The 12,503-nt window shown below is 34.3% G+C and overlaps 1 protein-coding gene across 2 annotated transcripts in view; it reads left to right on the forward strand.

Annotated features, from left to right (window-relative positions):
* SMURF2 (SMAD specific E3 ubiquitin protein ligase 2) overlaps window positions 1-12,503 on the forward strand; it is a 144,784-nt gene that overhangs the window by 95,706 nt on the left and 36,575 nt on the right. For both annotated transcript variants that reach the window (XM_007482787.3, XM_056817279.1), the window contains 3 exons: window positions 1,037-1,120; window positions 9,409-9,611; window positions 11,740-11,824. In XM_007482787.3, the coding sequence (XP_007482849.1) occupies window positions 1,037-1,120; window positions 9,409-9,611; window positions 11,740-11,824 (372 nt within the window). The remainder of the gene's footprint in view (window positions 1-1,036; window positions 1,121-9,408; window positions 9,612-11,739; window positions 11,825-12,503) is intronic.

Genomic DNA, 12,503 nt, shown 5'->3' on the forward strand with positions numbered 1-12,503 from the left:
GATAGAGTAGTGTAAGCTTGTTCTGTTATTGCATGTTGTAATTTTAGCCACAGAAGAAATAACATGCCCTAATAGACTTATAGAGTGTTAGAATTGAAAGACCTTAGAGATCATCTAGCCAACTTCTTCATTGACTTTAGAGGGAGGAAATGAAGCTCTACCAATGTATCTCAATAGAATTACTTCCTTTTCAAGTTCCAAACTCTATGCTGTGTTGGGGAATGTTGATACTGGAAGTTTTCCACTTACCAATTGTCCTTTCTGACTTGTACAAATCATAGCTACAATGGAAAGAATTGTATTCATGAATCATTTGCTACTATTTTGGTGGGAGTTTTTTGTGCATATTTTTTCAAAATATGATCTGAATGTGACAAGTTTGATTAGTGTCAAAAATTCCATAGAACATACCATTAAGCATTGAGAGAGAGAGAGAGGGAGGGAGGAAGGGAGGAAGGGAGGGAGTTAAGTGAGGCAGTCCAGCATAGTGGGATAGAAAGAACCATTCATAGTCATAAAGACCTGAGTTTAAATCCTACCTTTGACACATACTGACTTTGTGACCTTAGACAAGACATTTAATCTTTTACTACTCCAAGAAATACTTTTAAGACTATAAATTGGAGGGGGAGTTTTCTAATTTGTGGTACTTTATCTTATTGAAATTATAGGTTGAGTCTAATACTGAGCTTTGAACCATTAGCCTCAGAATTTAGTTCACCAAATTCTTTTTTTTTTTAACCCTTACCTTCCGTCTTGAAGCCAATACTGTGTATTGGCTCCAAGGCAGAAGGCAAGGGCTAGGCAATGGGGGTCAAGTGACTTGCCCAGGGTCACACAGTTGGGAAGTGTCTGAGGTCAGATTTGAACCTAGGACCTCCCATCTCTAGGCTTGGCTCTCAATCCACTGAGCTACCCAGCTGCCCCCCACCAAATTCTTAATTGGAGATGTCTTCCTGACTTCACTGCTGTATTCAAGATATTGTAGTAATTTCTTGGAAATATTAATTATCTTATCTTGTTTTGTGAATTCTAGCTGGGAGGAACGGAGAACTGCCTCTGGAAGGATACAGTATTTAAATCATATTACACGAACTACTCAGTGGGAACGGCCAACTCGGTAATTAAGTATTTGCAAATATGTTAGTCTCTAAGGCTTGTTTCTTCTCCATTCTTTAAGTTTATCAATCAGCGTTTACATATCAACTCTTAAACTTCTTTCCTAGGAGGAGCCATCATAATAAATAGTATTACATAATAATTGAGGAAAATTTAATAATCAGGAAAGTTGTAAAACATAATGGAAGGAAAAAACCAGATTGATATATAAAAATTTTAATCTATTATTTGAAGATCAAATTCATTTGTTTGCTGACTTCTATTTAATACATAAATGTGACTCATTTTCCTTTTTTTAAATAAATTTTTTTCATATGTTGTGACTTTTTATGTCATCAACACTTCCCCAGTATACTCCCATGTCCTCTCAAGAGAACCATCTCACATAATAAATAACATTTCTAAAGGAAAAAAACTAAAAAGATTTTTTAAAATTCTAGCAAAACAGATTAATACATATTTTCTAAAAATATGTCTAAAGTCTGAAAAAATTTCTCTCCTTTACTTTTCCTTCCTTCCTCCCTTCCTCTCTTTCTTCCCTTCACTCCCTTTCTTTCTTTCCTTCTTAGAATCAATACTGTATATTAGTTCTAAGGCAGAAGAGCAATAAAGGCTAGGCAATGGGGGTTAAATGACTGGCTCAGGATCACACAGCTAGAAAGTATCTGAATCCAGATTTGAACCTAGGACCTCCTTTCTCTAGGCCTAACTCTCAATCCACTGAGCCACCTAGTTGCCCCCTCCCACCTTTTCATAGAAGAGGTCTCTTAAATTTCTTCTTTGGATCCATACCTGTTTGTTGTAGTTTTGTAACATTCACTTTTGTTTTGTGGTTTTTCGTTTCATTTCCATTTTTATTATCACTGTATACATTGCTTTCTTGTCTCTGTTTATTCAACATCAGATTATGTAAATATTTTCATGAGTAAGGGTTAAAATTAATGATTTGACTAAAATATGAGAGAATGTGGTTGCCGATAATTTAACTCAAATCAAATGACTTTTTATTTAGCAGCTTTATTTACAAAATAGAGAGAAAGAGTAGAGAAATGTGAAAGAGGATAGAGTAAGCAGTTTTACTAATCACCCTAATTACTTCTCTGGTGTCTGACTCAACTTAGACTGGGCTAATTAGACCTTCACCAGAGGACCTTCAGCCAGAGGGCTGTTTAGCCAGAGGATGTGGTGGTGAATAACCACACAACTGCCTCTGGAGATTAATTAAAAGGAATCAGCTTTTCACTCACCCAAGCAGTGGTTCCAAAAGGAGAAAATCCAAAGTGCTATAGTCCAAGGTCCATTCTGAAGAAGGTCCTCCACAAGCCTCCAAAGCCTTGAAAGAGCTCGAAGGCTGCCCTCATATGAAGTTGCAGCCACTATTAAAGACCCTTCTTTTTGTCACTTCCTGTGCCTTTCTCCACTTTACGGGGACCATTTGCAGTTTATAACTTTGCTTAGGACTGCCCAGGGGGAAGTCAGTCATTTCTAAGTTGTCATCCATTTTAGCATGTTGGGTTGCAGACCTCCCCCACTTATGCGTTAAGTAGGGTATATACGCTTCTGGTCATTAAATTTAAAAGTAGGCAAGGACAGAGTCAAACCCATCTTTACAATGCTTCTCTATATTCATCATATTGTCATTTATAGACAGGTGTTCTGGTTTCAAACCTGACCTCAGCAAACACCTAGCTTTGTGACCCAAAATAAGTCATTTAACTCCCATTGCCTAACCCAGTATTGATTCTAAGACAAAAGTTAAGGGTTTTATATATATTTGCCATTCACTATAGCACAGTAATATTCCATTACATTTATATTCCATAATTTTTATAGACATTTTTTCTTTTTTAAAAATTTTATTTAATTGATTAATTTAGAGTATTTTTCCAGAATTACAAAAATCATGTTCTTTCCCTCCCCTCCCCCCAACACCTCCCATAGCCAACGTTCATGTGTCATTGGTCAAGACCTATTTCCATATTATTGATATTTGCACTAGGGTGATCATTTAGGGTTTATAGCTCCAATCATATCCCCATCAACCCATGTGATCAAGCAGTTGTTTTTCTTCTGTGTTTCTACTCCCACAGATCTTCTTCTGAATGTGGATAGAGTTCTTTCTCATAAGTCCTTCAGAATTGTCTTGGATCATTGCATTGCTACTTATAGAGAAGTCCATTAAATTTGATTGTACCATAGTGTATCAGTCTCTGTGTACTATATTCTCCTGGTTCTATTCATTTCACTCTGCATCAATTCCTGGAGGTCATTCCAGTTCACATGGAATTCCTCCAGTTCATTGTTTCTTTGAGCACAATAGTATTCCATCACCATCATATACCACAATTTGTTCAGTCATTCCCGAATGGAAGGGCATCCCCTCATTTTCCAATTTGTTTGCCACCACAAAGAGTACGGATATGAATATTCTTTTACAAGTCTTTTTCCTTATGATCTCTTTGGGGTACAAAACCAGCAGTGCTATGGCTGGATCAATGAATAGGCAGTCTTTTAGCACCCTTTGGGCATAGTTCCAAATTGCCTTCCAGAATGGTTGGATCAATTCACAACTCCAACAGCTATGTATTCATGTCCCAATTTTGCCACATCCTGTCCAACATTCATTACTTTCCTTTGCTGTCATGTGAGGTGGTATCGCAGAGTTGTTTTGATTTGCATTTCTCTGATTATAAGAGATTTAGAACATTTTTTCCTGTGTTTATTAATAGTTTTGATTTCTTTGACTGAAAATTGCCTATTCATGTCCCTTGTCCATTTATCAGTTGGGGATATGGCTTGACTTAGCTCTTTATAAATTTGAGTAATTAGACCTTTATCAGAGTTTTTTGTTATGAAGATTTTTCCCCAATTTGTTGCTTCCCTTCTAATTTGGTTACATTGACGTTGTTTGCGCAAAACCTTTTTAATTTAATTAATTTTATTTTTTAAATTTAATTTTAATTAATGTAATCAAAATTAATAATTTTACATTTTGTGATTTTTTTTTCTAACTCTTTTTTGGTCTTGAAATCTTTCCTTTCCCAAGGTTCTGACAAGTATACTATTCTCTGTTCACCTAATTAATACCAAATTGCTTTTATAGCCATTTTTCAAATTATAATCATTTACATTGTTTGTAATTCTTTGCAACACAAAAAAAAAGTATTTTGATTGATATACATACATATATATATATATATATATATATGGACTTTTTTCTTATTAAAGACTTCCTGGATTTCCTAGTATGATCTTTATTTAGTCTCTTTATTTGTCAAATCCCAAATTGCTTAATTATATTCATTTCTACCAATAATCCTTTGTGTCTACTATCTTCTACCAATAACCACTTCCATCTTTTGTCTTTTTTGCCAATTTTCTTAATATGAAATGAAACCTCAGAGTTGCTTTGATTTTTTTTTCATTTCTTGAATTATTAATGATTTGGAATGTTTTTTCACTTGGTTGTGTATAATTGAAAATCTGAAAAAAAAGAACTACATTTCCCAAGAGCCCACTGACTTCCTGTCATTACATACTTCCTATAGATAGGGGATATTAGGCATAGACATGGAAGGTTCCATCTCTTTACTTCCTGTCCCTAGCTTGGTGGTGGTAAGGTAGGTGTTTGAACTTGCTGATCCATCATGGGCACTTGGTCTTTATTTTGTATCTTCTTTATTCCTAATAATTTTCTATTCCTAATAAATTTCTAATGATCATTAATAAATCTCTTGAAATATAATATTTTTATTATTTTTAATTTGTTTATTATTTTATTACTATATTTTTATTTGAGATTTAATTTTTACAGTTTGGTGACCAAAAATGATGACAAGCTCAGTTTTTTTTAAAGGTAGCCTAGATAATTTTTTAAAGCTACTTTTCTCCTGCCAAGGCTTTTTGCCCACCCCACCCACCCTTGCAAACTCCAACTCTGCTGCATTTTTCTTTTTTCGTTTTTCTTTTCCTACTTTTTGCCCAGTTGCTTGCTCTCCCTACTGGCTGGGCTATTTTTAACTGGGGTATTTTTGGCAAAGAAGAGAAACTGCTTCTCTCACCCAGCTGCTTGAGTTTTTTGTACCTTGTTCCTCACTGCTGACTCTGGGTTGCTGATACTGCTTTCTTCAGCCCTTGACCCCAATTTCTCATCTGACCCCCCCTCCCCCCCCAGCAGCTCTGCTCCTAAAATCAGCCTTGGACCAGACTCTGATCCCTACTGTTGTTGCTGATTGCTGCCACCAGGAAGATGGTGAAAAATTGGGGCAACAATTAAGCCTCCACGTGACAGGGTACCTGGGGAGGGGAGGAATGAGGAGAAGTAAGACTCTTCCAAACAGGAAGTTGATTCCAAGAATGGCGTATTGTATGAAAGAGCAGTACATTGCCTATTTCAAACAACTTCTAGCATTCATGAGTGCACTGATACTTTTACTTATCTTCATCTCCCTGAAACTCTTTGCCATTTGGGCCTGCCCAGTTTGAGATTCCTAAAACTCATGTCCTCCCTTGCTATGGGAGGGAGATAGATAGAGAAAAGAACGTTAAGACACTGGAGGTGAAGATTTTAAGCCTTTTCAGACTCCATTGTTTTATCAAACAAAGTCTCTGTATTTTATTGTATTTTGCTGATTGTTTTGTTTAAGATTTAATTTTGTTGTTTTAAGTTCATATATTAATATATTCAATACTGTTCTGTTACACTGAATCATTTTAATCTACTGTGTTTTAATTTTTAGATATATTCTGTCATCTTTCCCCTATAGCTACTGAACAAAATATTGTAAAATATTGTAAACGGCCATAAATAATTTTTTCCCCATTTTTCCTTTTTAATTGTCACATGGATGGACTCAAACTGACTAACAACCTTTAGAGAATTTAATAAGCTGGAAGAATTTAATGGTGATTCTAAAGGGTCTTCAGAAATAATTTAAATTAACTGGTAGTTTCTGAATGGATGAGTTTTTTTATATTTATATTTTAAAGAATGCTACATTAAAGGTAGAGAAACAAAGGAATGTTCCTATCAAGGTGTTTCTATGTATCAGGAAGCTGAAAAAAGAGCTCCTGAAAAAATTCTTCAGTTTAATTTACTTTCACCAGAACAATCTAGATTTCTTGGTGATGTTCTAGACCTAAATAAGTTTAACTTTGTTTAAAAATATATTTGCCAAGGTTGAAAGATTTGCTATGTCTGTAAAAATTTTTACAAATATATATCAGTTTATAGGTGTTTTTTGTTTGTTTGGTTTTTTTGTCATACAGCAATTTATATGAAATATGATAGTGGATTTGTTTACTATTGTAATTAACTGGGCTATTGTGAATTTTGGGAACTTTGATACTTTTTGAATGTGCATTACATGCTGTTATACTCTTCTTTATAAAAAACTTACTTTGTGGAAATCATTTGCTTGCACTCACACTGGATTGTGGCCAGGCTTGAGGAAATGGATCTTTTTTTGTTGTTGTTGTTGAGAAACCTTTATATTCTACTTTTCCCTAGCTGACACAGAGTGTCAATGATTGTAAGCTATATATTTTTGAATTTTAAAACTTTTTTTATTATTGCTTTTGCTTGCATGTACAATATACAATTTCATTTTGATTTTTTCTTTCCTTATTGTATTTGAAGTACATGTCACCCATATTGAGATTTTCTTCAACTTTTTTGATTTTGCGGTAATATAAGTTTAAAAATTTTTGCTCTACTGTCAATACTTACCCAAAATGCTTTAGACTATAAAAATGATGCCACTGATTGTTTAAAAAAAATTATGGGTCTTTGCTTAATGATTCTGTCTGATTCGAGGACAAGAAAATACAAAAAGAGCTATTGCATAGTGCCAAAGAAGCACAAAGCTAAACTGCATAGTGCCAATCGAGCACGTGGTCAAAGAGACCAACCAATCCTGATGGAATTGATGAAAATTTTGAGCCAAGACAAGAGTATTTGACCTTGTTTGGGGTTCGAGGTTGTGGTCATTTAACATGTGTTAGAGGTCTTCCTTGTCCCACATTCTACCAAGTATCTCAAATTTGGCTCCTACCTGGCTCCTATAATCTAGTCCCTTTTCTGTCTTTCATGATGTGGCAAACTTTCTATGGTCCTGGCTACTGATTGGGTAAAAACATAATTACTTAAATCACTTTAATTGGGCCCTGATTCAAGGACCTGTTATAGATTTATTTTTCCTTTACTTAGAATTTTTACACAGATAGTCTATATTTCATCCAGAAATTATCTTTTTATTATTTGAATTTTTTTGATGTTTTTGATTTCTCTTGCCAATTGATTCATATACCTCATAATTCAGTCATGCATTCCTAAGTGATCCCTGGGTTTTCAACCTCTCTTCAGGGGGGAATACATAATTATTTTAAATGCAAAGTTTAAATTCTTTTTGAGAGTAATTTTAAGATAAGAAACATGTTACCTCTCCAAATCCAGAAAGTGAACTGTTTGAAGAAGGCACCATTAAGATGCCTGCATAGACCACATGCTGTACCAGAAGATCCAGAGTGAACTTTGGGATGTGGTGATTTGAACTGTGTGGGGTTGAATGCATTTGTTTTGTATGTATACTCTTATGCCGAAGGGGACTGCCCTCCTAACTGATTTTTTGTCAATGCGCCTAGAAATCATTGGTTTTGTTCTCTTTTCTTTTTATTCCCAAATTATTGTAATTTCAAAGTTGGTTATGTTTACAAGAACCATTGGAGAGACCTGTCTTCTATGGATCTCAGGGGGGAATGTATGATTGAAAATCTGTTACCCTAAAAAAAAGAACTACATTTCCCAGGAGCCCACTGACTTTTTGTCATTACGTACTTCTGTAGATAGGGGATATTAGGTGGGGATGTGAAAGATCTGTAGAGATAATTTTAGCATTTTGACTTAAAATCTAAATTAATTGGTCACCAGGGAAAATCCCAAATAATAAAATACCCAAGTCAGCTGGGAATTATGGTGATTTTAATTAATATAGAGAGAAGGAAATAAGGAGAAGAGAGAGAGGAAAGAGTTCATTTAAACTGCTCTGGCTCAGGCTGAGCCAGGCTGGAGTTAAAGGCCTTGGCCAAAGGGGCCTCCCTGAGCCCAAGGGAAATGGAAGTTACTCTTAACACTCACCAATAGACTGTTTCAAGGAAGTTGTCTGAGTAAATTTCTCCAGGCTGAGTTCCAGAACTGGCACCCAGCTGCTTACAGGAAGTGATCAGCTAGATCCAACTTTCTGGGAAAAGCATTCAGGAGAGACGAAAAAATCTCCAATATATAGACCTTTCACCCTTATGTCTCCACCTCTAAATTTTCACATCTACCAATCATATCAAAGGCTTTCTCCAGGACTGCCCATACTTTTAGTTCTCACCTTCTTTGATTAGATCTTTGAGTTACTTAACACTTCTTTGTTAAGTTCACCTGTTAGTTATTTGACCTTTTTGTGATTAATTTAATCTTTATAGTTACTTAAGACCTTTTTGTATTAAGGTCTAAAAATTGACTTAGCTTAAAGTTCTATCTTCACTATAATGTAAGAACTAAGTACCTTCATTGTTCAATTAGGAGATTATAACTTTATCTTCCCCTAAAGTATGTCTAAGTAGGGTGGAGTAATGTAAAATACTACAATACATTCCTGATTCTGTTAAAGAGAGTGTCTTCATTGTTACAATCAGGAGATAGCTAAATCAAATCTTCTAAAGTAAGGTCTGAGTAGGTGGAGTGGTTTTAAAATTCACAGGTCCCATCTCTTTACTTCCTATACCAAGCTTGGTGGTAGTAAGGCAGGTGTTTGAACTAGCTGATCAGCCATGGGCACATGGTCTTTATTTTGTATCTTCTTTATTCTTTGATTTCTAATGATCATTAATAAATCTCTTAAAATATAATATTTTTGTTAGTAATTTAATTTTTCCAGTTATTAGTAGTTTGCAATTCTTTTAGGCATTGTTCATATCATATAATCATATCAATATTCATTTGCCCCATTTATTGATGAATGTTTTTGATCTTATGCTCTATATGGCAGGGTGACGTGTGTGTGTGTGTGTGTGTGTGTGTGTGTGTGTGTGTGTGTGTGTGTGTGTATGCTCATGCTGGACAATAGTTATCTATAGAGATCTCTTTCATCCATCTCTAGAACCATTCTCTTCAGCTTGGGTGCCAAACTCTTTTCTGTCCTTAACACAGATTGATGTTAGCTATAAGAAATTTTTTTTTTTGAGGGAAGGGGGGGAGATACCTGAGACAAGTGACTTTTCTTTCTCATTATTTCTTAACAGGCCAGCATGTGAATATTCCAGTCCTGGCAGGCCTCTTAGCTGCTTTGTGGATGAGAACACCCCAATTACTGGAACAAATGGTGCAACATGTGGACAGTCATCAGATCCTAGACTTGTGGAAAGGAAAGTCAGATCACAAAGACACAGAAATTATATGAGCAGGACACATTTACATACTCCACCTGACCTACCTGAAGGCTATGGTAGGAGATTTTGCAGCATGAGGGTTGGGAGGGTCAGAAGGAAGAAAGGGAAATATAGTTTGGAATTTTTTAGAAGACCATTAATTAGAGTAGAAGTATTTTTTGGTTAAAAATTGAGATAACACCTAGTTTTAAGTCTTATGTTGGTAAGGGAGTTAATAAGGTTTAGTGTAGTAATGATGACCTGAAACAATATTTTCACACAAATAGGAAAATTTTATTTTTTTCCATTCTATTTTTGAGATATTTTTCACTACTTATTTCACTGTCACTTAAAACAAATAATTTTTTTATTTGTAGAATTTCTGGCAGATTTCAGCCACCTATGAAATAAATAAGGTTATTATTTGTAATGTCTTTTGAAAGATATTCCCTTTTATGTTTTCTCAATTTTTTATTAGTGTTTTTTATTTCATAATAAATCAGAGAGAAATGCTATTAACATACAATATAATGAGCATTGAAGCAATTTGTGTTACATTTAACTTTTAAATTAAATTAACAAATTTACAATTTGTGTTATATTTAACTTTTTCTGAAATGTATATATTTTAGGGGTAGTTTTTTATGGACATTTCTAATTAAAATATTAATTATCATTAATCTAATTAAAATATCAGCTAATAGACATGTCTTTTTAAAGTGAGTTAAAGCGTTATCTTCCAAATTTAAAAGAAAATATCTTGTGGAAATGCTGGTTTTTTAAGCTTAGTGTTGAATTTCTAGCATTTCATAACAATTTGTTAACAAATGATCAACATAGTCTCAAGGAAAAGCTAATTTCTGTGCAACTTAAAAAATTTTAAATGTTGCCTATAACTCCCAATGGAGATTAAGTGACATTCCGATGATTAGACAGCCTCTGTGTGTTAAAAAGTAGGACTTGGACCCAGGTCCTTCTGACCTTAAAGTCAGCTGTATGCATTATACTTTGCTACTACCTTTTTGCTGCTTTGAATACAGACAAAAATGAAATAGTCCCTGCTTTTAGGGAGCTTTCACAGAAGGATAAGGTGTGTGTATGAAGGGAACATATCAACAAATACCAGTTCAGAAATCTTTACAAAATAATAAGGAGGAAGCAAATGCTAATTGTAGGGATCAGGAAAAGACTTATCTAGGAGGTTCATGGGATCATAGATTTATAGCTTGAAGGGGATCGTGGTTTTAAATAAAAAACATTGATTTTTATAGCTGAGTACTTAAGTGACTTACCCAGTATAACAACATAGCTAGTATGTATCTGAGTCTTGATATGAACCCACATTTCCCTCTTCTTCTTGACTTTAGGGTTGAGTGCTCTAGATCATCATAGACATTCATATTAAAGATTATAAAAAGAGTTTCCCTCTCTCCCCTCCCCCCAAATATAAGTTGGTTATTTATATGTCATTTTGGGCTATCTGTGCTATTGTTTTTTACCTAAGGATAACTTCAAGTCATGGATATTGATCAAAATCAATTCCTCAAAAAATATAATTTATTTCCTAATCAAAAGTTACCCTTCAAGTGATAACAACCCATCATATGAACACCTAATCCATATGTCTTAGTATAATGCTAGCCTTTTTTATTCTTTCTTCTCAACCTTGATCAGGGCTTCCATACTCTTCTCTAGACTGCAAGCAGGTGTACTAGGTGCTGTATGCCTGCTGGTTAATAAAAGAAACTGTCCTACCTACTGTCTTTTGCTCCTCTAAGGATCATGCTCAGGCCCCATAGGCTTCTTTTGCTCTCCTTTCATTTAGCTTTCAAAAGCCCTACCTTTAAAGAACTTTTCCATTTTTGCACAAACATTCTTTTTTAATCCCCCTTTTGATTTTCCTCTCTCTTCTAATTCTTATACAGTTACTTCAGTAAAATTTTCCTCTTAAACTGTTCTTGCATTCTGTGAGCCAAAAACAATGCTGATCATTCCCAAGTAGTAAAGGTAATGCACCTCATTTAAGTAAAAGGAAAAACTTGAGTTGCTTAGTAAAATGAAGAATATGTTCTGAATCAGACTTCCAAATCAGTTTTTGAAGCATAAACCATTTGTTATTTGGAGACTTTTTGTATTTGTTTAATTGCATTTAATGTCTACCTTATGTAGTTTTGTGTTTTATTATTAATATTTCTTGATTTATAGAGCAGAGAACAACCCAGCAAGGCCAAGTCTATTTTCTACATACGCAGACTGGTGTGAGCACATGGCATGATCCAAGAGTTCCCAGGTCAGAATATTATTGAAATACTCTCTTATGAATCTCTCAGAGTTGCTATTTAATCTATAGTCTTTTACTTGTTTAAAAATGTTTTAGTGTTACTTTTTATTTTCATCACTAAGTCATCCAGATGACTCCCCCACTCTAAATAGAACTGCAGAACCTTTATAACAGGTAGGTATACTTAATCACACACACAAAAAAAAATCAGTACACTCTTCCACCTCTGATAATATATGCCTTAGATAATATATGACTAGTGGTAGTCATGACCTCTCTGTTGATAGGGAGGAGGTATGTGTGATCTGAATCATGATTTGTCTCTACATTGCTCAGAGTTCTCAATTCTTTTAGTGTTGTTTTTCTTTCTTCCTTTAAAATTATTTATTTTTACATTATCTTTATTTCTGAATAAATCATATCACCTTCCTTTGCCTATCAAAGTATCATTTAAAATAAAGAATTAAAATAGAGGAAACCATCAATTCAGCAAAACCAAACTAAATATTAGTCACGTCTTTCCATTTTGTCTTTGTTTATTTTTTTTGGACTGAAATAAATCCTTCAACATCAGTTTCTATAAATTCCCATTTATCTCAAAATGCTTCATATACATAGACAAGAGTGATCTCTTTTCTTACAGAGTGGTAATATTCTATTATATTCATAAAAGAACACTTATTTGACC

The sequence above is a fragment of the Monodelphis domestica genome, chromosome 2, assembly GCF_027887165.1.
Source record: "Monodelphis domestica isolate mMonDom1 chromosome 2, mMonDom1.pri, whole genome shotgun sequence".
In the NCBI taxonomy this organism is placed as follows: Eukaryota; Metazoa; Chordata; class Mammalia; order Didelphimorphia; family Didelphidae; genus Monodelphis; species Monodelphis domestica.